This window comes from Abramis brama, assembly GCF_963993115.1.
Source record: "Abramis brama genome assembly, chromosome: 20".
Classification (NCBI taxonomy): Eukaryota; Metazoa; Chordata; class Actinopteri; order Cypriniformes; family Leuciscidae; genus Abramis; species Abramis brama.
In genome coordinates this window covers 34397222-34423143 of record NC_139982.1, presented here as the reverse complement: position 1 = coordinate 34423143, position 25922 = coordinate 34397222, and the positions used below count along the sequence as shown (strand labels likewise).

At 38.8% G+C, this 25922-nt stretch overlaps 1 protein-coding gene across 2 annotated transcripts; it reads right to left on the bottom strand.

The window, feature by feature from the left end:
* Positions 1-235: 235 nt before the first annotated feature.
* On the bottom strand, positions 236-20666 carry LOC311071314 (uncharacterized protein). Of its 2 annotated transcripts, none has more exons than XM_084095672.1 (6): positions 20499-20666; positions 20260-20382; positions 6427-6620; positions 5968-6088; positions 5531-5641; positions 236-5278 (listed from the first exon to the last, which is right to left on the bottom strand). In XM_084095672.1, the coding sequence occupies exons 4-6, from the start codon at positions 6068-6070 to the stop codon at positions 5163-5165; spliced, it is 330 nt and encodes a 109-aa protein (XP_083951798.1). In that variant the 5' UTR covers positions 6071-6088; positions 6427-6620; positions 20260-20382; positions 20499-20666; the 3' UTR covers positions 236-5162. The 2 variants fall into 2 exon arrangements, with proteins under 2 accessions (XP_083951798.1, XP_083951797.1); XM_084095671.1 differs by having other exon boundaries at positions 6459-6620.
* Positions 20667-25922: the final 5256 nt, after the last annotated feature.

Below are 25922 nucleotides of genomic sequence, written 5' to 3'. Positions count from 1 at the left end.
TGAAACCCAAATTTAAAATTAGAATATTGTGAAAAGGTTTTCATAGCGCCATAATCATAATCATCAAAATTATGACAAATAAAGGTTTGAAATATCTCACTTTGCATGTAATGAGTCTATATATTAGTTTCACATTTTAAGTTGAATTACTGAAATAAATTAACTTTTTCATGATATTATAGGTAAGTACTACTTACAACATAAATAGTATAATAAACAGTAAAATAATGTGCAAAGAAAAACAAATACAAATGTATTTAGAACAACTGGACAAACTCCAAGAACAGAAACCCGGCCTAAAAGTCCCTTTGCAGGAATGCAAACAATATATACAGATTATAAATGCTAATAATTGTTAATGTGCAATTTCAAGTGCAAACTCAAGAGAAAGTGCAAACTTGTGTTAAATCAGGTGGCTGGGCATTGTGGCTACTTTTTGAATGACTGGGCAAACTGACCAAGAACAGACAGAAACCCAGCCTGAAAGTCCCTCTGCTGCCGCCTGCTTTCTTCAGCTTCCAACTGCAGGAATGCCAACTCCTGCCTCCTCATCTCTCTTTCCTCAGCCTGGCTCTCAAGTAACAGCTGCATGTATTTGTCACGCTGTTCTTGTCCATTTCATTTTTTTCTTTTTTATTTATTCACAAAATACCAAAAGTATAATAATGCAGTCATTGGAACAAAATCAAATAGGTATAGTGAATGGGTCCCCCAAAGAAGCTAGAGAAGCTTATGGGTGGGTGCCCGTAATTTTACAAGAGAGAAGTAGTACGGTAAAGGTATATGATCACCACCTGGTACCAGACGATGATAACAGAGCACACAAGAAAAACGCACAAGGACATATATACAGTACATACACATACATTCATGCTCATACATCCCACACTGTAAAAAATGAATCATGAGTCTTGTAATTTTCATTAAAAAAATTGAGGTGATCATTAAAAATATTATGTATATTTTATTAAGAAAATTGTGGTTCAGTTTTTGTTGAAAATATTGAGAACATTTCACTAATAACACCAAGAGATGCATTTTCCTATTTTTTTTAAGGAAACTTACACAATTTTAAGGCTTGAATTGAGGAACTGATAAACCTCATAAAATTAAGGAAAAGGGGCTACCTATTTATTTTAAGAGAATTAGATCATTTATGCGGTTTTATTTAGAGACACCATTGTTTGTTCCCAGCATGCTTTGCACATGGCTGGAAAGGGAGAGTAAATCTTGAAATAAAGTGTTATTTCATGTGTATTTGAGTAAAGGGAAACATCTGTTAATGTTTAATGTTCAGGTATGTTTGACATTTGAAAGAGTTTCTATTATGTTAAAGTTTTGATCGTTACCATTGTGCAGAAGAGTAGGGCTTATGGTTAGGTTGTGAATAACTGCAATTTTAAATATTCTGAAGCATGTTGTTTTATACATGTAGCAATAACACTGCTAATGATAGTGCAGTAACAATATTGATTCTGTGCTGTCCTAGCAGCATACAGTCTTATTATAAAACAATATATCTAATAGTTAAATATAAACAGGTCATATCCATTCACTTGACTTCACACAATTTTGAGAATAAAAAATACTTAAAATAAAAAAGCACATTTCACTAAAAAAAATGGAATTCATTATGTCTAATAAATGAGGTCATTTTACATGATTTATTCAGGTAGATTCCATGAATGAAATCAAGCTTTAACTACTCAAAAATAGTATGTGTAATATTGTTACCATAATTTTAGCATATTTTTTAAGTAAATAGCAGTAACATTTTTTACAGTGCAGTAGTCCATGAGAAAGCAGTTATATATTAAATATAAGTTGATAAATAATAATTTTTTAGTTGTTTTTTAAAGTTGGAGATAGAGGGCAACACCTTAATGTCATCATTGATCCCGTTCCAAATCTGGGGCCCCCTACATGCAACACTCATAGTGCACAAATATCGGCGATATTTACCATATGTTAGTGATTTAGTTCTCGTTTGGTATGTGTGCTGGGGGCTGTAGATAGGAATAAGACTATTTAATCTAGAGTTCAGATTATTAACAGTTTGAAAGATAAGGCAAGCATTATGATATTTATTTAGCTCAACTACTCTTAATAAATCAAATCGATAAAATAGATGGTATGAAGAAGAATTTATCTCTGACCAGGAAAGAGCCCGTATGGCTTTCTTTTGTAATGATATAAGTTTTTTAAGATGACTTGTGTAGGTGTTGCACCATATCACATTACAATAATTAAGATGTGGTTCAAACAAAGTTTTATACAACACAAGAAGAGCTGACAGAGGGAGAACATGTCTGATCTCATAAAACAAGCCAACATACTTTGAAAGTTTGGTAACAAGATGATCAATATGACATTTAAAAGTAAGAGATTCGTCAATGAGGACCCCCAGAAATTTAGTGGAAAACACTCTTTTTATCAATTGTTCATTTATTTTAATCAGGCAGAGATCAGTGTTTTTAAAAAGAAAATTATTGGTTGATTTGAATACTATGTAGTTAGTTTTGCTAATATTTAATGACAGTTTATTGCATTTAAACCAAGTGTCAACTTTAATTAGTTCTAAGTTTACTATATTTTGAAGAATAATTGGATTACTATGTGATGATTTTATGGAATATTTTAGATGAATTTACAAAGTCATTTATATATAAGATAAATAAGAGTAGCCCCAAGAAAGAGCCCTGGGGGACCCCAACGTTTATAGGCCTACAGGAAGAGTTACAATCATTGACATAGACATACTGTTTTCTTATAGATAACTTCTGAACCATTCAAGTGCTAAACCTCTGATACCATAGTGATACAGTTTGTGCAATAATATATCGAAATCAATGGTATCAAATGCTTTTGATAGGTCCAAGAAAATGCCAACACCACATTTTCCCTCTTCAATACAGTCATTAATTTGCTCAATAAGGTCAAGTATCGCCATACAAGTTGTACTCTTTTTTCTGAAACCGTATTGAGACGGAACTAAAATATCAAATTTGTCAAGATAGCCACTTAATCTATTATATACTACCTTCTCAAAAACTTTAGAGAAAGTGGGTAGAATTGATATTGGCCGGTAATTGTTCATATCATTTCGGTCGCCCGATTTATAAATTGGAATTATCTTAGCGATTTTTGTCATTTTAGGTACATTACCAGTAGATAAAGAAAGGTTAATACAATGAGCCATTGGCTCTACAATGATGTTCGCAATGGCCTTCATAATCTTGCTAGATATTCCATCTGCACCAGTAGAGTTTGAGCTCCTTAAGTCAAGAATGATCTTGAGGAGTTCAGTACTGTCTGTTGGTCTCATGAAAAATGAATGAATGTAATTTCCAGAGAGAAAATGCTTAAAGTTTTTTTTTTTGTTAAAAAAAGTTGATTTACACCCATTGAGGCAAAATGATTATTAAAACTCAGTGCCAGATCATCTTTAGGATCAACCAGGTCAGGTAGAGTAGTCTGTTTATATCTCCTATTGAGAACTTCATTTAACACATTCCATGACCTCCTACTGTCCCCTTGTGAAGCTTTTAAAAGTTCTGTGTAATGATTTCTTTTAGTCTTTCTTATAATCTGTGTTAATTTATTTTTATAGGTAATATATTTATCTTTATTTAAGCTAGAAGGATTTTTTATATACAATTTATAAAGCCTACTTTTACATTTAATAGATTTTAAAAATTCCCCTTGTAATCCAAGGGTTCTGGAGAGTAGTGCAACATTTGACAGTATTCTCAGGGATTGTGTCCTTAATGGAATCTTGAATGATCTTTATCAGACTGTCATATGCAGCATCCGGAGTCCTACTGTCATAGACAGAGGCCCACGACTTGACCTGTAAGTTAGCAGTCAAATGCTGTAAGGATCTCTCATTAATGATTTTATTTTTAATTTTAGTAAGTGGAGGAGAGACTAATTTTCCAGAACCAAAAAAAATTACAATGGGAAAATGATCAGTGATATCTGACTGCACGATCCCAGTCACCAGCTTAGTATTTTGAATATTAGTAATGATATTGTCAATAATTGTCTTTGATGTAGATGTAACTCTGGTAAATCTATTTATGGTGGGGAAAAACGAGGAGGAATGCAGTGTGTTCATGAAGTTATGTTTTGCCCCATCTTCATTAAAAATATCAATGTTATAATCCCCAAGAAGTATACAATCTTTTTTTTGATTAATCAGTTTATGAAGTAGATCCTCCAGTTTAGAAAAAAATGTGTTAAGAGCAGAGTCGGGTGGACGATAAAGTACACCGACAATAAATGTTTTATCACAACTGTTAATCTCAATGAATAAAGACTCACAAAAATCATCCTCTAAGAAAAAATCAATTTTTTTTACCTGAAGAGTACTCTTAACATAAAGGCAAACCCCTCCACCTGTTCTATTTGGTCTGTTCTTAATATATAGATTGTATCCATCCAGATTCAGTAACTCTACATTTGAAAATTCATTAAGCCAGGTTTCACTACACCCAATTACATCAAAGTGACAACTTGAATCAGATAGTAGGGAAACTAAATCATAGTGATGTTTGTTTAGGCTTCTGATATTTAAATGTAACAGTGAATAATTATATATATCATTTAATGGTTTTAGGTCATCGGGGTCAAAAACATTACAAGTAGTATTTCCACCCATATCAATGAGAAACTGAGAATCTCCAACGATATTAAAATCATCAAAACTCATAATATACCCAGTAAAGTTTGATCATGGAGTTTTCTGGGATACACGGTGAAAGTCGCAAATACATTCGGAGCAACCAAACACACGAGCATACACAAACACACATACACACACACACACACATAAGTAATCCAGTAACATTGTGTAAAACTATTTGTACTACGCCGCAGTCGTCCGCGCCGACTCGCAAAGGGAACAAAATAATAAAATGGTCTCATAGAAATGAAAAGGAAAAAGTCTCTCACCTCTCCATCTAGAAAAGGAAGAGTAACGTTAGGCTATTAAAGGTATGTCATTATAGAAGGAGTCTCGGCCATGATCCGCAGAAGTAGAGGCAAACTGATCACCACTGTCCACTGTCAATAGAAAACGGCATACAACTCTAAAACGCCACTCAAATGATAGTTAACCGTGGCCTGCCATCCTCGTCGTATGGATTCAATCAAACTATAGTCTAGGTGTTCCGCGAAGGCAATGAGTCAATGAAAGCTTCAAGCTGCAGGGCGGCCCGGTTAGCATCTTCCATGTCCCTCAGCGCATCAAGGAAGTCACAATCCCTTTTCCTCTTTCCTAAGTGAAGAAACACATGACAATAAAAACACAAGCCCACCCTGAAACAATAAAACCATAAAACACTTATTTTAAGTGTTTTCACTAAAAAAATCTTACATTTTAAACTTGTGTTGGGCCATCATGCACCATTTAAGTTTGCAATAACACAAATAATATAATATAAAAATAACACAATGACCCAAAACCATTAGGATTACAATTAGGTCAGTTTTGAAGTATAATTTATCAACAGACAACGTTGTTTTATACCTTGGCGTGTGTGCGTTTCAGCGGGAGACATGGGACGAGGGCTACTAGTGATTGCAGGGGAAAACACGCTGGTCTCAGTTGGCTGCAAATCATTGGGGCCATTCATTTCATCTGTAAAAACACATTGAAAAAAGTTAGTTTGTTTTATCACTGCAACGAGTTTAACCCTTGTGTGGTGTTCATATTTTTGTTATTCAGCCAGTGTTCGTGGGTCTGGGGGACCTGCTGCATTTTGGGGTACAGTGTGTGGTCATTGCAAAATGTGTTCTGATATATGTTCTTCACAGAAAATGAGCCAAGGCCAATGAGTCTGAGGTTGAAAAAAAAATGTATTGTATAATTTTTCTTTTGCTAAAAAAATGAAAACGGGTTCTACAGACCCGAACACCATACAAGGGTTAAGACGATATCATATAACTGTTAGATGTGATATTTACCTTCAACCGACTGGTCCTCAGATTCCTGAAGTGATTCCAACAACGCAATTGCCGAAATACTATGGAAGTCAGTGGCTAACATCAATTCTCTGGTTACCGACATTCTTCAAAATATCTTCATCTGTGTTCAACAGAAGAAAGAAACTCACATAGGTTTGAAACAACATGAGGGAGAGTAAATTATCCTGGTTGTATGTGTGGCGAGTGGGACTTTTCTTTTTGGCGTGGAGCACCTTTTTGACCGCTCAACGCCCAGACTCAAGGAAGACACCGGCTACGCCACCCGGGGAATTTCACCCCGAGAATAGAATTTGACTAGTTCGATAGTTAAACCACCAAAATACAGAAAGCACACAGGTTCGACTTATGCACGAAGTCAGAGACGTAGTTCCGTTAAAAGACAATGATTTTATTTATACAATTACTAAAAAAACATCAAGTATAAAGTACCATACTCACTAAAATAGGGGAAATGAGTGCTGAGGCCTTACCAGTGGAGGGACAGGGTCAAGGGGTGTGGGATCTCAAGGAAGGATTCCCCAATCACACGTGAACTCACACACACACAGTGGTAAAAAAAGAAACTCAAAATAAACAGAAGAGGGAACACACAGCACACAGGGGGAGACAACACCACCTTCGGCACTCAGCAACTGTGGGAACAGAAAATTCAGAAATCAATCAATAAACCAAAAATAAATGAAAAACAACTTCAATCTAAGGCAAATCTAGGCAGCAAAAGTGACTAAATAGCTGCCTAGAGCCTAACAAAAATAACCAAAAATTAACAACAGATCAAAGTTTCAAAAGAAATGAAAGTCTTTTTATCCAAAACTTAAACAAAAGAAATATAAATTAACCAAAAATCACAATCATAATTTAACAAATAAACCCATAAACATAAACACCAATCTCCACACACATATTAATAAGCACGGGCGAGTCAAAGAAAGGCAAAGCTATCGTCCGTGTCACAATCACTCAAATACAGCCCTGCCAGACACCCAGTTGGGCAACGGATTCTGACGCTGAAAGGCACGTAGAGGCGTTCAAAGCCTGGAGTACATGTAGCTACAACCCGTTGAACAGTCTATAGTTAAAACAGAAATCGGTTGAGACAAAGCAGCAGCAGCAGCAGCGTGGCGGGCGGGCGGGCGGGAGGGGAGGGGAGGGGAGGGGAAGGGAAGGGCTAGTGCAGATACCAGCGCAAGCGAAGCGGTTTACAATCCTGACGTACACAAACAAACCAAATTCAGTAACGGTTTATGATTAAACAAAATATACACGCGATGACACACGCAACTACATACATACCTGCAGGGGCGGTTCTAGAGGCGGGGCCACAGGGGCCCTGGCCCCTGCTGAAATCTGATTGGCCCCTGATTGGCCCCCCTTCCTAGGGGTGGGGGAAAAATCGATTCTTCAATGCATCGCGATGCGGACGTGGACGATTCTGAATCGATTCACAAATGTCAAAAATCGATTTTCTAAATATATATATATATATTTCCTAATAACGTAATATTGACGGAAAGCAAAAGGCGGAACTATAAGTGGACGACGTGCAGTGCGCGGACAGTCTGTGGCGCGCACATAACAGAGACGCGCACATAACAGACTCATGATGGCTGAGCGCCAAATTCGAACGTACGGAGCCCCCCTAGTCCCACTTTGGCAAAAAAAATTATTATAACTATCTTGTGGCCTCAAGATAGTAACTCGTGGCCTCAAGATAGTATCTCGTGGCCTCAAGATACTAACTCGTGGCCTCAAGATACTAACTCGTGGCCTCAAGATACTAACTCGTGGCCTCAAGATACTAACTTGTGGCCTCAAGATAGTAACTCGTGGCCTCAAGATAGTATATCTCGTGGCCTCAAGATAGTATATCTCGTGGCCTCAAGATAGTAACTCGTGGCCTCAAGATACTAACTCGTGGCCACGAGAAAGTGAGTTTTTTCAAGGCGAACGTTTCCATGTTTATGTTTCCATGGCGACGCGTCACGCGATTGACCGCAGCCACAATAATACTGTATGACAGATGTGTCGCTTTTATTTCGCTTTTCCTTTTTTATTCAAAATATTCACAAACTTGCTTACCATGTCATCAACTAGCCTATCTGATATTTCGATTCTCACATACGTGTAAGTGAGTGTGTTTAGTCGTTTAAAAACCTTTATAAATAATCTTGATCTATAATAACATGATGGGCGCTGCAATGTTGTCCGTCGGATTTACAGCACGTGAATTCATCAGTTTCTCCCGAAATAAATGCAAGAAAGTGGCCGGTGAACTGAGAAGAATAGAGTAAACTTTATAGTTCCTTGTCTTGCACTATGTTTGTCTAATATGAATAACACATGTCGGCAAATTATCTTTGAATAGATTGTTATTGCTGCTTCCACAGACATCAGTGTGTTTTACAAACTCCAAATGTATTGTTTTACTCGTGCTTATGTGTATTTAAATATCTGAAACCAAAAATAAACATTATGAAGTTGAAAAACTGCTTAGTAGTGATGACAGCGCTGAACGCGTCCGACTCTGGCTTTTAATAAATAATCTTGATCTATAATAACATGAGATGGGCGCTGCAATGTTGTCCTGTCAGTCGGATTTACAGCACGTAAATTCATCAGTTTCTCCCGAAATAAATGCAAGAAAGACTTTAGAAAGTGGCCGGTGAACTGAGAAGAATAGAGTAAACTTTATAGTTCCTTGTCTTGCACTATGTTTGTCTAATATGAATAACACATGTCGGCAAATTATCTTTGAATAGATTGTTATTGCTGCTTCCACAGACAGACATCAGTGTGTTTTACAAACTCCAAATGTATTGTTTTACTCGTGCTTATGTGTATTTAAATATCTGAAACCAAAAATAAACATCATGAAGTTGAAAAAACTGCTTAGTTGTGATGACAGCGCTGAACGCGTCCGACTCTGGCTCAGCGCCAGCCAATGCGCGAAAGCACATTTGGATTTGGCAGCACTGAACATTCTAAATGTGGCGCCGTACTCTCAGGGGCTAGTTGATGACATGGTAAGCAAGTTTGTGAATATTTTGAATAAAAAAGGAAAAGCGAAATAAAAGCGACACATCTGTCATACAGTATTATTGTGGCTGCGGTGTATCGCGTGACGCGTCGCCATGGAAACATTAAAAGGAACGTTCCTTGAAAAAACTCACTTTCTCGTGGCTACGAGTTAGTATCTTGAGGCCACGAGTTAGTATCTTGAGGCCACGAGTTAGTATCTTGAGGCCACGAGTTACTATCTTGAGGCCACGAGTTACTATCTTGAGGCCACGAGTTACTATCTTGAGGCCACAAGATAGTTATAATAATTTTTTTTTGGCAAAGTGGGACTAGGGGGGCTCCGTACGAACGGCACCCTCTTCGTTGAAAGCTAACGTATGGAAAATTGGCAATTTCATTGTGACCTATTTAGTATTTTTTGTATGAGAGCTGCTTTCTGTATTGTTTAGTTTTCACATCAATATGCTTTAAACCGATCTGTTATACGCAGGCTACGACGTTATACTGCCCTGCAATATGTGCAATGCCAGTCACAAAAAGTTACATTTTGACTGTGCAGATGTTCATTCACTTTTTTTGTATAAGCTGTTTTTGATTGTGGTATACAGCAAACATTTCAAGTCATAACTCTTTATTATTTAGTTGTGAATAAGAGCGGCTTTGTATGTTAGGCTACTAATTATTCAGAATATATGTAAGTCCACAAGCATTATGTTAGTATGAGAGCTGCTGGTACATAATTCTATATTTTTTAACGAAAACTGTGAATTTGCTACAGCAAAATGTTTTTTGTCTGAAGGATTATATTGCTCATTGGAAATAACAGGAGGATGTTGGTTAGAAGTCTATTATTAATTGCTAGAGATTCGGAATATGCTGAAGTTTGTATTAATTTACTACAAGTAAGTTACGCTGCTAGTACAGGCACACATTTATTTTCCTGTTGGTTCTTTGTAATGTTGGGACATATGCTGACAAATGTAACCTTACAGTTGACTTGCCAAATCACTTCTATTTGTTTTATTAATAAAATTAATATAGGAAGTATTGGAAGTAAGTTTGTTATGGGTCATCATAAATACTTTGCTTTAAAAGTACCAAGTAGTAAAAAAAAAAAAAAAATCGTTAATAATCGATAATCGTTACCCTCTGAATCGTAATCGAATCGAATCTTGAGGTGCCTATAGAGATTCCCACCCATCAATCGTCGACGAGAAGAGCAACCGGAGAATTCTTCATAACGATCACAGATGCAATTCCACCCCCAAACAATTAACAATAATTTACTGTTAATAAGCGACGACATGATTATGAAACTGAAAAGGTGGAATTCAGAAAGAAGTGCATTGTGTCCTTTTTGCACAGTATAAATAAATGAAAAAAAAAAATCATTAAGATCTTTACTGGCTCACAATTTTTTATTAGAGCATTTGAAAAAGGAATGACTGCTGAAATGTATTTGCACCGTACTGAATAAATTATTTTGTGTGCTTGAATGTACCCTGTATTTTGGCCCCTGAATGTAACATGTCACATGTTACATGTGGCCCCTTAATGGCCCGTTACAGAAAAATCCTAGAACCGCCACTGCATACCCGTCAGGGAGCTTCACACCAATACACCAACTAGTGCTGATAGTACAGCTACACGGAGCCTACAATAAAACAGCCGATTACTTAAACACTCAGTCAAAACAAATATCCAAAGAGGAGAAAGATTTGACCAACCTACCAGCAGCAAAACTCAACCCGGTTCCGTTACACTACAGGAAGGATCAGGTTTGTGACAGGGAGACACTGCAAAAAGACACTGCACACTGTAATGCCCATCCTAACACAAACGAGGCCTATTCACCTTATTTTCCATGACAACAAGGGCGGCGCCATTACGCTCATTTTGTCATCTTACTTCCGGCTGAGCGGGACTTCAACTTCCGGCTGAAAGGACCTACGCTAGTTTCTAGCATAATTCTATAGTTGTAACGGTAAAATATGTAAAGTATTATATGCTCAGTTAGGGGCTGACATAACAATTGGATTAAGAGGATAGAACAATTTAACCAACGGTGTTACGAACACAATGTAGGCTAAAGCGATCGGAGTGTTGTGGTGTGCTTTACGATTTACACGAGGAGCACCTGAGGCAATGGCGGAAGGCGCTAAACTTGAAGTGCTCACCCAAGCGCTGTGTGTTCATACCATTTTATGGACGGGGAGCAGACTGACGAACGAACACCCTTACCCCGAGTAAAGGCTCGGCTACGATGTTCTGGTAAAGAAGTCCCGCCGGGTGCTGAACAGGTTGTCAGATTCAGGTAAGCTAACTTACCTAACTGTTGTTTCCTAACTTACCTATCTATGTACTTTTTAGCCTAACGTTAGATGAAGTCCGTTCTATGAATACATTTAAGATTAGTAACGAGCCGTTCACAAAATACAACGAATCTCGCATGATTACCATTGGCCACCTATATGTCATATTTCTTATATTTCGTTTACTTTGTGATGGACCTAAGGGTCTGAAATAAAGAATGGATGAATATTCACGATAGTACAATATATTATGGTACATTACAGTCTTACAATAGCTCACATTATTCCTGTAAGGAGGCCAGCTAGCTTCATCTCTCACTCAGATATTGATATTGACCTACGTAGAGTTAAGAGATTGTGTGTATACTGTCTCGTTTTTAATGCATCTCTCTTTTTCACACTGTTCTAAGTATGAGTGCCATCATAAATGAATTAATTCTCATGATCTATTTTAAGTACTAATGTAAAAATGTTTATGGTTCTATTATTTCCATAGATCATCAATGAGAGTCAGTGTTGCAGTGGACAACTGTGAGGATGATCACAGCCACATGCCCCAGACCTGTGATGCAGACACACAATGGGAGGATCCATCTGTCTCTGACCACAACTGCACTCCAATATCTCAACTCAACCTGAAGCCACCTACATCTGAAATGGTCACACAATGCATTGAGCCAGCGCCATAGTACATAACTCTGCTGAGAAACGACCACCTTTGTCAGCTCTACACAGGGTCGACATTGATGCATTCCACTCAGTTGCTGAGCACCTTCCCAGTTCACACACCAGCAGCTTTCAGCTACACACTTGGTATCAGCTCCTGATGACTCTGATGAAGCTGCGTCTTAAAGGGATAGTTCACCCAAAAATGAAAATTATGTCAGTAATTACTCACCCTCATGTTGTTCCAACCCCGTAAGACCTTCGTTCATCTTCGGAACACAAATGAAGATATTTTTGATTAAACTGAGAGCTGTCCTCCATTCTCACTCCTCCATTTTATTATTTTTCTCAATTTGTGTTCCGAAGATGAACGAAGGTCTTACGGGGCTGGAACAACATGAGGGTGAGTAATTACTGACATAATTTTCATTTTTGGGTGAACTAACCCTTTAATTTATTGCAGGGTGATCTTGCTGAAAGGTTTGGTGTTTCTCAGTCCATTGTAAGCAAGGTGAATTCGTGTTGGCTTGACATCATGGAGGAGAAGTGTTTCAGAGAGCAGTTTCCAAACACAACATGTAGAGCACAATATATCAAAATATCGCAAATGTATATATATTCCAATATGCATTTTTTTTTTTGCTTTAATAAGCTTTAATCAGTTTATATAATTCATACAGTGAAATACTATGCAGTGTTTTACTTTTACATTTGATTATTCAGTTTCTGTTGTTAAATAGACCTAATGTAGGATAACCTGAACCCCGTGGTTTACACTGATGTTAAAATAACACTTCTTATATACAGTAAAATACTGATGTTCACTTTCACAAGTTGAAGGGATGTTTTCTTGTTACAAAAAGAATGTGAAACACATATGTAGGTTATATAATTTTAAATCTAATTTAAGTTAATTTTATATACTTTAAGCATTATCGTATCGCATATCGAATATCGCATTGTTTAATGAGTAATCGCATTTTTCTTCAATAACTTAACTTCGTCCAGGCAATGAAGTAATGGCAGACAGAGGCTTCACCATTACCGATCTCCTCTATGAAAGGAAGGTGAAACTTGTCCTCCTTGTGAATCTTGTAAAACAGATGTTACCTGTTGTGAATGTAGTTATTTTTATAAACCTTTACAATGTGCCCAGATGTTACCTGTTATGAATCGTTATTTTTATAAACCTTTACAATGTGACCAGATGTTACCTGTTATGAAGTTTTTTTTTATAAACCTTTACAATGTGACCAGATTTTACCTGTCAGTCATTTATTATAAAACAATATAATGTGAGCTCTGTAGATTCCCCTTAAAACTTAAATGAATTAAGTCTTCTAGTTAGAAGGAATAAGTCACGTCAAGTTTGCAAATGAATACCATCTTGGTTTATTACTTATGAAATTTAAATGGTGAAATGTTTCTACATGAAGGTCAGTAGAAGGTGTCTCTAGCTTCCTAAAAACATCAAACACTTCTTACAACTGATTTTATACAACTTATTTAATCGTTCATATAACCAATTACCTAATCTCCTATCCTTAACCCTAAATATTCTAATTCCTTATTATTTACAAATATTTTTTTATTGCTGCTCCATCAACTCCTTCTGACAGGAGGACGTAGTTAAATATTCCCATAGGTTAACGTTACCTCTGGCCACGTTAACAATGACGATGGATGAGACAATGTGAGACGAACTGATAGTCGTACGAAGTTTTCTCCGTGCTCCCAATTTAAAACATTTACGGTATTAACGTTATTTGTCATTTTGATAAAGTTTTGGCTAACTATAAACAATCTTCTAACGACTGAAATAGCTACCGGATGTGCCGTGTCAGTTTAACGGAAGTCGGATGACAAAATGCGGAAGCGCGAAGTATTAAAAGTGGGCGGGGCGGAATAAGGTGAATAGGTAACAAACAAATTAGCCACACTGTATTACCTGTCGAATTACTGTAACTGCATCGCGGACGCGAAAGGATCCAGAGCCTCCGGCAACAAAGAGTAAGGGGTGTCGAAAGGACACGCCTATTCTCGCCTATCGTGCGTCTACTCTACACCCGTACCACTAAAAAGACGGATTATATCCAAGACTTCAGTCATAAATTAGTATTAATATTGATAGCATCACTGGTAGCGCCATTGCTAACTTACTGTCCATCTGTTAAAATGGCGAATATATCAGATGTATGTTGTCTACCTATTGGTGCAGGTGAGGACACATTTGAGCTGCACGCGGTGCAGTCTAGGCAAAAGTAAGGTGCGTAGTCACTGCTTTCCTGGTGCTCGTGTTTTCGATATCGCTGCGCGGGTACCCGAGATCTTGAACGGTGACGTGCGTGTCGGAGCCGTCGTGTTGCACGCGGGAGTAAACGATATCAGGCTGCGGCAGACGGATGTTCAAAAGAAAGACTTCAGGAACCTGATCGAGACTGTACGCAGCACATCGCCTGATATAACGATCATTGTGTCAGGACCGCTTCCCACATACCGACAAGGGCATGACAAGTTTAGTAGATTATTCGCGCTAAATGAATGGTTAATATCATGGTGCAATGAGCAGAAACTGCTCTTTGTAAATAATTGGAATCTGTTTTGGGAACGTCCTAGGCTTTACCGTGCTGATGGCTTACACCCAAGCAGATTCGGATCGGATCTTCTGTCAGATAACATCTCCAAAATGTTAAATACCTTTTGACTAGTAACCAAAAGTCCAAATTACAGTCTCTGCTGCACCAACTTAAGTGATATAAATACTAGTGTAGAACATTGCATAGAAACTGTGTCTATTCCTCGTTTAGTGAGATCAAATAATAAATCTACTGCAGGATCTAGGAAAAATCTAATTGTTATTAAAACAGAAAATGTTGCTATTAGTAAACAAAAACAATTTCTAAAGCTAGGTCTTCTAAACATTAGATCACTCACACCTAAGGCAGTTATTGTAAATGAAATAGTCACAGATAATAGCTTCGATGTACTTTGGCTTACTGAAACCTGGCTTAAACCAAATGATTATTTCGGTCTAAACGAGTCTACTCCTCCAGGATACTCCTATAAGCACGAACCCCGTCTGATTGGTCGTGGCGGCGGTGTTGCAACAATCTATAGAGATATTCTTAATGTTACTCAGAAAACGGGCTATAAGTTTATTTCATTTGAAGTACTTGTACTAAATGTTACGCTCTTAGATGCTAGAAAAACATCCCTATTATCTTTAGCCTTGGCTACCGTATATAGACCGCCTGGGCCTTACACTGATTTCCTAAAAGAGTTTGCAGATTTTCTCTCAGACCTATTAGTTAATTTCGATAAAGCATTAATTGTTGGAGATTTTAACATACACATATATAATTCAAATGATGCGTTAGGGGCTGCGTTTACAGATTTATTAAACTCCTTTGGGGTCAAGCAAAATGTCACTGGTCCCACTCATCGTCTTAATCATACACTCGATTTAATTATATCATATGGAACCGATCCAACCGATATAGATATCATTCCACAAAGTGATGATGTTACTGACCATTACATGGTAACTTGCATATTACGTACTGCTGTAATATGTCATGCTGAAAGAAGTGTTACCTATAGTGGAAGAGCCTCTTCTCAATATTATTAACTCGTCTTTATCTTTAGGTCATGTTCCAAGAACATTTAAACTGGCAGTTATAAAACCTCTCATTAAGAAACCACAATTAGATCCACATAATCTAGCAAATTATAGACCCATTTCAAATCTACCTTTTATGTCTAAAATATTAGAAAAAGTTGTGTCCGCTCAACTGGGCTCTTTCTTACAAGAAAATGACATCTATGAAAAGTTTCAGTCTGGATTCAGACCGCATCATAGCACTGAAACTGCGCTCGTTAAAATCACAAATGATTTACTTTTAGCTTCTGACCAAGGCTGTTTCTCAATACTAGTTTTACTTGATCTAAGTGCTGCGTTCGAGACTATAGATCACACAATACTCTTAGATCGACCACAAAATTATACTGGTGTTCAAGGACAAGCATTAAGCTGGTTCAGATCGTATTTATCTGACCGCTACCATTTTGTCTATTTAAATGGAGAAAAATCGATCATAACTCCAGTAAACTATGGAGTGCCGCAAGGATCTGTGTTAGGCCCTCTATTATTCTCAATATATATGCTGCCACTTGGAAATATTATAAGGAAACATGGAATTAGTTTCCATTGTTATGCTGATGACACTCAAATCTATATTTCATCACGGCCAGATGAAAAAGCTAAATTATCCAAATTGACAGAGTGTGTTAAAGATATAAAAGATTGGATGACGCGTAATTTTCTTTTATTAAATCCAGACAAGACAGAGGTATAAATCATCGGTTCAAAAAACCGCCCACAGAACCTCTCACAATACAACTTTAACATAGTAGGGTGTCCTGTTACTTTATCCTCTACAGTAAAAGACCTGGGTGTTATACTAGACTGCAACCTGTCTTTTGAAAATCATATTTCATATGTTACAAAAACAGCCTTTTTCCACCTTAGAAACATTGCTAAGCTACGTAATATGCTATCAGTTTCTGATGCAGAAAAGTTAGTTCATGCGTTCATGACCTCGAGACTAGATTACTGTAATGCTTTATTAGCTGGTTGTCCTGCATCCTCAATAAACAAGCTACAGTTAGTCCAAAATGCCGCCGCTAGAGTTCTTACTAGATCAAGAAAATATGATCATATAACACCGATTTTATCATCACTGCATTGGTTACCTATAAAGTCCCGTATTAACTACAAGGTATTGCTACTGACTTATAAAGCCCTAAACGGCTTAGCTCCAGTCTATTTAACGGATCTTCTATCGCCCTATAATCCATCGCGCTCTTTAAGATCACTAAATTCAAGGCTTTTGGTCATACCTAGGATATCCAGATCCACCAAAGGAGGGAGAGCATTTTCACATTTAGCTCCTAAACTCTGGAATAGTCTTCCTGATACTGTTCGTTGCTCGGACTCACTCTCCCAGTTTAAAACTAGATTAAAGACGCATCTCTTCAGCCAGGCATTCGTATAATATTTTTAATCTTACAGTTAATTCCGGTCTCTAGTTCATAAACGCCAGAGGAGAACTGGCCCCCGACTGAGCCCGGGTTCTCCCAAGGTTTTTTTTTCTCCATTAGGTCACTTGATGGAGTTTTTCGGTTCCTTGCCACTGTTGCCTTTGGCTTGCTCAGTTGGGGATATTTAATTTTATTTTATCAATCAATAAATTCCACTAGAAACAAACCTTGTTGTATTATTTTAATTTAATACTGTGAAGCTGCTTTGATACAATCTGTATTGTGAAAAGCGCTATACAAATATACTTGACTTGACTTGACTTGACTTTATAGTGCAGCTCAACCAGGAGAGCTAAATCGAGTAAGTAGCCCGCGCACGAAAAGTCTGGGCAGGGCATACACATGACTTAGACTGATAGAAGTTTAGCCTGCAGGGCGGGAACTTCCAAGTTATAAAACCTAACAAATGTCGATGGGGAGGCCCAGCCTGCCGCCGTACAAATGTCATGAATAGAAATCCCGCTGGACCAAGCCCACGATGAGGCCATGCCTCTGGTGGAATGAGCCCGGATGCCCAAAGGGCACTGCAGGTGTTTAGACGCATAAGCTACCGCAAAGCGTCCACTATCTATCTGGACAGACTGTATTTCGAGGCGGCGAGACCTTTGGTGCGCCCTCCAAACAAAAAGCTTCTCCGAGCGCCTGAAAGCGGCGGAGCACGTGACATAATTTCTCAGTGCCCTGACAGGGCAGAGGAAGTTACTATCAACCTCGCTGCCGGAAGCCGGCAGGGATGAGAGAGAAATGACCTGCGCTCTGAAAGGAGTGCCCATCACTTTGGGGACATAACCATGTCTCGGTTTGAGAATGACTTTAGAATCATTAGGTCCGAACTCAAGACACGCAGCGTTAACTGATAAGGCGTGTAAGTTACCCACGCGTTTGACTGAAGACAGGGCTATCAGAAAAACGGTTTTGAACGTGAGGTATTTCAGATCCACAGTCCCTAAAGGTTCGAAGGGATGAGCTTTCAGGGCCTCTAGGACCAAAGAAAGATCCCAAATCGGAACCGAGGGGGGCCGCGGGGGATTCATCCTCCTGGCTCCTCTGAGGAAGCGGATGATGAATTCATTCCTTCCTAATGCGCGGCTGCGCGCCGGTTCGGCGAACGCTGCAATAGCCGCAACATATACTTTGAGCGTGGAAGGGGACCTGCCCATGTCCAGCAGCTCTTGAAGGAAGCAAAGTACCCACGAAACCCCACATGTTTGTTGGTCCAGATTTAACCTAGGTTGGAGGCGTCTGTCGAGATTGTTTTCCGGTGCGAGATGACTCCCATTGTCACTCCCCGTTGGTACCATTCAGTCGCCAGCCAGGGCTGCAGGGCTGAAACGCAGCCCTGATTCACTCTGACTCGCAAGTCGCCGGCAGTCCACGCTCTGCGAGGCACTCGCGCTTTCAGCCAGCGCTGAAGCGGGCGCATGCGCAGTAAGCCGAGCTGGATTGGTCTGGTTGTGAGCATTTTGAATGGCCGTCTCATGAGAGCTTTGTTCAAATATCTCAGATCTAATATAGGTCTGAGCGCTCCATCCTTCTTGGGCACGAGGAAGTAATGGCTGTAAAAGCCTGACTCACTCAGAGAAGGAGGTACCGGCTCTATCGCCCCCTTGCACAGCAGCTTTGCTATTTCTGCACGAAGTAGGTGTGCTACTTCCAAATTCAGTCTCGGTCCGTGCTCGAAAGCGCGGGAACGGCGAGCGAACTGTAGTGCATAGCCCTGCTTTACAGTATTTAGCACCCATTCTGACACGCCCAGAATCGTTTACCATGCTTTTTGCATGCATAGCAAGGGGTATAATGGCCTCTGGGTTCTGATCGCCACACTGCGTTGGGTCGAGAACCTGCATCAGAGTTGTTTAGACGCTCATAATACTCGAGCACCATCATGTGAGCGGGAGGGTGCGAGAGGCGGGTTCTCTTTCTGTATAAAGCTGGCCCCAACCTCGGAGAAGCAAACAGCATAATTTTTATCTGCCGCCAGCGCCAGGATTCGAACACGGGTCTCTGGTGCGAAAGCCTAAGATTTCGCCACTGAGCCACAGGGGGAAAACACATAAGCTTTCGGTTAGTGCGAGCATATAAGAGAGCGTCGACATGTTTTGTGACGGTGTTTGTTTGCAGGCGTGTGTGTATTATAACAGGCTTGTTTACTGCAATATTGCTCGTCATCCCTTGTGAGCGGCTCAGTTTGCGCGGCTCGAACAAAGGGAGAGAGAATGGGAAGAAGGGTCGTAATAGGCGAATAGCCAGAGAGCATCATCATATCTTGTGACGGCGTTCATTTGCAGGCGTGCATGTACTATAACAGGCTCGTTTACTGCAGTATTGACATTTCCAGTCGCCTGAACTCATAAGGGGACTGAGAAATGTGTGAGAAATGGAGGTTGGTCCGGCCTCGGCGGGACTAAAAACACTCTCTTTCCTCCTTTAGCCGGTGAGTGACGCGCGAGGGCGGGGTAGCTTTCTTGTAACGTAAAGAAAACTAGCCCCGTAACCGTCCGCTTCTGAAATCCCTTGTGAGCGGCGCAGTTTGCGTGGCTCGAACAGAGGGAGAGAGAGAGCGGGAAGTGGTGCGAGGCATTTGAAACAACGCCTCGTAGGAAATTTCTCTTTTAGAAGAATGCTTGCTCCTCTGCTTGCTCTGTCGCTTGCTTCGACGGCGCCGGCTTCTCTCAAAGATCCAGCGATGCGGAGAGCTTCGCTGAAGAGATGAAAACCAGGGTAGCAGCCTCCGAGCCTTCCTTATTTCCTTCCAGCCTTCATGAGCCACTCCCATTTTGGCGGGCTGTGACGCGTGAGGGCGCGACGTCACACCAGGCTCACTGGTAGGCTGCTGCAGTTGCCGCTGAGCAGCCAATGAGTGCGCTAGATAGCCTGCTCTAGGTCTGCTAGCTGCTGCACTGCGTTGACAATGAATAAAAAATTAAGGATATTTTTTTGGCTTCAGATCTCGAGAAAAGATTACTTTACCCGTAGCATAAGCTAACTTACGCAATACGAGAGAACCTCTCATAAGAGAACATAACGACCAATCAACCTGCTACATATGATTAGTGAGACACATGCCTTATTATTTTCAAATTCATTAAAGGTAAAAGTGCCCGTCTGTCGTTTTCTGATAGATAGATTATATAATGCCTAACATTTTGTAAAGTAATTTGTAAAAGTATCATACCTCGTCCTTCAGGCATCCTGACCACGACGACCAGGAGAGACAGATGTTTAATGTTGCAAGATTCAAATGTTTGATGGTCTTCACACTCATCTTGACCGAAAATTATCCTCAGTCTATTTGAGTCTGACAAGACAATAAAACCCATATTTACAAAGATTAAAATGATGATGATAAAATGTTGGCTTTTTCCAGTAGAATGCCATTAAATGCAAAGATTATAAAAGATCCCGTCAACCTACCGCTTACTCCGGGAAACAAACTTAATGCTTTTTCCTTCAGCTTTCCAATTGTGAACTTTTCAAACTCTTCATTTGATGACGCCACAGATAATGCTTTAATCGTAGTTTTATTGATCCTGACGCAGACTTGAAAAGCCATTGTGTTTCTGTTTAAGCAAATACGTTTTCTGACTGATAAAACTAGGAAATGATGGTGGCATCACAACGAGCTTTTGCTTTCACTTTAAAGGTGCAGTATCTGAGACTGACAACTAGCGGTTGAAATGGGAACTGCAGTCCAAACTCTAAATATTGAAGACAGCGAGAAGCAATATGTGCCCTGTCCAAATACCCACACTTATGGCCTTTGCACTTGACCACTTGTCTACTTGCATGACGTATTTCCTCTATTTGGCCCAAGTGTTCAAGTAGGCGTAAAGACTGTCACTGCAAATGTAGGACTTTTGATCACTCAATGGGACACACTTGTAGTCTAGCAAAAAAAAAAAAAAAAAAAAAAAAAAGCAAGTGTTTACAGAGCTTTTATTATATTTTATATTATATCAATACTTTGCATTTCAAATAAACTTCTACATGTCTGTTCAGTAGTTGCTATATAACTAACAGAAGACACAAAATTAAAATTGTGCTGCTTCTAATTAGGTGATAAAAAGATTTGCAAATGTCGTACAAAATAGGCTACACACACACACCATAATCATCTTTGCACCAATAAAATGTGCAACACTTTATGTTTTTTATATGTAGCCTATCTAATTAATTTAAATTACAGTGGAATTTTTTCCTCGACATCTCATGATGAGTTACCGAACATAATCCATGATGGGATACGCTTAGCCTCGAAAACCTTTCCGAATCGGTAGTGTGAGTTAGGTGTGAATTAAGGGGCATTTAAGACATGGCACAGTCTTGCACACTTCCTTCCTGTCACGTGCACACGCTCTCAAGTGGACAAGCCCGCCATATGCTGCGTTCCAGTCCACTTTTAGACACGCACTTGCGAACTTCCCTAAGCACTTCCCCTCGGGGGAATCCCTGCCGCCATTTTGAAGTGCGTTCCACTTCCTGAAGTGAACGAGGGAAGTTTATATCGACATACCCTCGTTCCCTCGATTTTGACCGAGGGAGCGAGTCTACTTCATATGTACACTTCAGGCATCTATATGTCCCACAATGCAGTTCGATTGTGACGTCACCACAAATTTCGTCTAATCACCACCACAACAAACAACTCTATGATATATTAATTATAGATTTTTTTCATTTAAAACAACCCACACACACCTATATACATTTGGATGCTACATTAAACAAATTCTTAGAGGGAAAAAATGTAAATAATAAATCAACTCTTTAGCTGATTCCAAGTGATCAAGGGCTTAGGGCGTTCCAGTTCAGCCCATTGCAGTTTCCGCCAGTAGTGGGCACTCGTGCATCTTAAGCAATGACGTACATCCGAGTGAACGAGATGGAGGGAAGTTAGCAAGTGAAGGGCATGACAATTTTGGACTGGAACGCAGCAATAGTGTGTTTTTGGACAAGGCCATTATTTGGCTGCAGCCTGCAGATCAGGGCGTGGCTGCACGTGTCGCCCCGCCCACATGAGACGTCACTTCATTTGTTTTATTTATTGTGGTTTATTGATGTGTAATGTGATTTAATGCATTGTTAATATAGAATAGATTCTTACCAGATACTTTATTAACAGAAAGTCTTATTGCATTGTGTCGTTAAGAGATATTTAGGCTACAGACTAATGACACATTTTTAGGTAATATAAGTGGTTAATTATGTTTTCTATTAAATGCAAAAGGGGTTCTGGCTTCTCAAGTTAAGATACAGTAGCCTACACAGCATGAAGCTTACATATGCCTTTTCAGAATTTGCTACAAAATATAGAGGAACAAAATTAAACCCAGCAAATTAGATATTAAAATATTATATATTATATTATTATAAAATATTATATATTATATACATAACCATCTAACTTTTTGTAAGCTAATAACCTAATAAGAGAAAGTATGAGGCAAGTACAGTACACCGTATAAATGATTACACCCCATCTGAACATAACATATCTTTAAAATTTAAAAAAAAAATATATGTCCTAGATAAAGAAAAAATTCTGAATTTGTTTGGGTTTCAGAGGGGTGTAATTAGGCTTGGGCGGTATTCAAATTTTGATACCGTCAAACCTCCTCCCTATTTTACCGGGGTATACGGTATTACCGTGACTAATTAAAAATTATGACATAATGGGCTCAGACGGCATCACCAAACTGTTGGCTTGTGCCTACACCGTTCAGAAACTGAATGCCAAATCGGGCAAAAAAAAAAAAAATCAAGCCCAACCCGTGCACGTTGTGTCTGAGTCCGGCCGACGGCATTAACTGTTGTTATGAGCCCGAGCCCGCATTATTCAACATAATATCTGTTTGCGTGCAACAAGCAAGAAGTGCCTTTGTAATCCGGTGACGCGTGTCCATTGATTTTTATTAATAAAACTTTTCTGCAAAGATGGAAGTTGACGATCGCCATCTCTGTAGTGAACGCGCCTATAGAGAGAAATGCACATCATTACACAATCAGAGAGTGGCCTTTTTGTTTTCGTTTTGAATTGTTTCGTTTAAAGAAATTGACGATCGGCATCTCCGTAGTGAACGCTATAGAGAGAAATGCACATCATGGATTACAGAGAGTATAGTCTATTTATTTTCGTTTTGAATAGGTCTAGTTTCGTTTAATGAAATTGATGATCGCATCTCCGTATGAACGCGCCTAGAGAAAAATGCACATCATGGATTACTTAGCCTAATCAGTGAGTAGCCTATTTCTTTCGTTTTTAATTGTTTCGTTTAAAGAAATTTCAAGCTTTATTTATATATATTTGTCATGTCTGTGAGGCATAGCCTACAATGAGTTTCGGTTAATTTATGAGATTTCAATGCAAGTGACCGCGGCATGCCCATCATGTCATGATTATACAGGCAATTGGTTGATGAAAAATTTATTAAAATTAAGATAAAATATATACAAAACGAAATTCGTTTTAAAGAGGCCTTTTACAAAACGAAATTCGTTTTAAAGAGGCCTTTTACAAAACGAAATTTATTGAAGTGGTCAAATCGTCTGACTCCCGATGCATCCCATCTTATTTGTGCTGTTCACTTCTCATAATCAACAAAGATGGAAAAAATAACATAATAATATTTTAACAAATACGAAACTTAATGCGCTTATTAAATGAACTCGAGAACAAAATGCATCCTGGCAGCAGTGAGTGGGCGGTTGTTTCGGAGATGCGACATAAGGTTAGAGGTGTTTACATCTCTCGTATTTACCGCCTCTCCCTTCTCATTCGGTTGGAACCAGAAATATTGCCAAACTGCAACCACACATAAGCATTTTTTAGGCAATAAATAAATTATATATATTATAGGCTATATAAGTGCCGGTAATGACGGTATTGAAACTGATACCGGTGCTATTTTAAGATCCCGCGGTATCCGATATTACCGTAATACCGCCCAACCCTAGGTGTAATCATTTATGCTGTGTGAGAAGCCAGAATCCCTTTTACATTTAATAGAACATATAATAAACCACTCAAAATGGACATAATAGTAATACACAGGATGATAAAAGCTTACACAACAACTCTTGAATAATGATATAAACAAGTAATGTATCTTTCATCCAAAGCCCTTGTTATATTTGCAACTATTTAATGGTCACGTTTTACATTTCTGAGGTTCTCAGAACCAATATAATTTTGGTTGGGTAAACATAAATAGTGGTGAATGGGAGTATAGTGGTAATGTAGTGGTGATATACAGCAAATACAGGTGAAACTCGAAAGTTAGAACATCATGCAAAAGTTCAAAATTAGAAACAAATTCAAAATATTAGAAATAAATAAAAACATTAGAATATTGTGAAAAGGTTTTCATAAACTGTAAGCCATAATCATCAAAATTATAACAAATAAAGGCTTGAAATATCTCACTTTGCATGTAATGAGTCTATATAATATTAGTTTCACCTTGTAAGTTGAATTACTGAAATAAATGAACTTTTGCACATTAACTTATTCTAATTTTTCGAGTTTCACTTGTATGACTTTACATTCCCGTTTTTCTCCAATTTCTTTTAGATATTTTAATGCCAATATCACAAATCACAGTGTTATAAATATAAAATGTAAAAATGTATACAAATTTGGGTCAATTTGCAATGCTAATAACCATGGAAATGCGTCATAGTCTGTAGCCTAAATATCTCTTAACAATACAATGCAATAAGACTTTCTGTTGGTATCTGGTAAGAATCTATTCTATATTAACAATGCATTAAATCACATTACACATTAATAAACCACAATAAATAAAACAAATGAAGTGATGTCTAATTACGAGTCATTGGACAGGCGTCTAATCGCAACTGACTTCTGGAAAAGGGGAAAAGTAACCAATGACATTTGAGGTTATTAAAACAGTAAGTCCCGCCCCTCGACTGCCAAAAATAAAATTGTTCGAGCAAGCAAAAGCAGCAGGCGAGAGCAGATCAAGCGCGAGCGCGTGGGGAATGATCATGCGCGCGCGCGAGGGCTTGTATTGCGTGCAGAGATGATGTTATGCGCGCGCAGGGTTTGAATGAGCTCGCGAGTTCCCGTTTCTTCGCGTGTAGATCTGTTATCCTCTCGCGGAAGTCATTTACCGCGCGCGCCCGCATCAGTTGTGCGCTCGTTTATTATTGTCATTGATTTGCCGTCATACTCCATCATCTTTCATAGGCACACTTGATAGAAAAAGTGTTTGTAGTTGGTGAAGGTCAGAGTATGTCATTTAAAAAACTGGGCAAGCTGTGCAGTTTCACAAAGCCAAAGAAAAGGAAAAAAAGGAAAAAATAAGAAAAGAATTGTCTTTCATGAGGTTTATTTTCTTGCAAGAAAAGGCCAACAGTCGTACAGTCACACAGAGTGATTATAGAGTGTGACAGGGAGGGGAGGGCATCATACTTAGAGTGTTAACTCTCAGAATGTTATCTTGCTAGGCCAATGATGGTATTTTCAGCCGTATGTGGAACATACTTAGACTTGTTCATCATATTTTATCATTGACTGAGGCCCTCCTGTCACCTACCAACACTCTTTACCATTCCAGTACAATTCCACATTATAATAAGGATTTTGGAGCACGTGACAGGGGTAATAATAATAATAATAAGTTTAATTTATATAGCGCCTTTCCCAAGCTCAAGGACGCTTCACAATAACAGTAAATAACAAGCAGTTTACACATAAACGGACAATCCACTGTCCACTTTGACCCCTGTTGTTTGCCATCGCCATAGAACCTTTGGCAATAACCATTAGACATCATCCGCAGATTCCGCCCTTAAGCTTAGGTCAGGTAGATCATA

Coding starts and splice junctions, on each gene's coding strand:
- LOC311071314 (XM_084095672.1), bottom strand. CDS start 6,070: ATGTCGGTAACCAGAGAATTGATGTTAGCCACTGACTTCCATAGTATT. Junction 5,642..5,967: donor TGAGGACCAGTCGGTTGAAG/GTAAATATCACA, acceptor GTGTTTTTACAG/ATGAAATGAATGGCCCCAAT. Junction 5,279..5,530: donor TGAAACGCACACACGCCAAG/GTATAAAACAAC, acceptor TTCTTCACTTAG/GAAAGAGGAAAAGGGATTGT.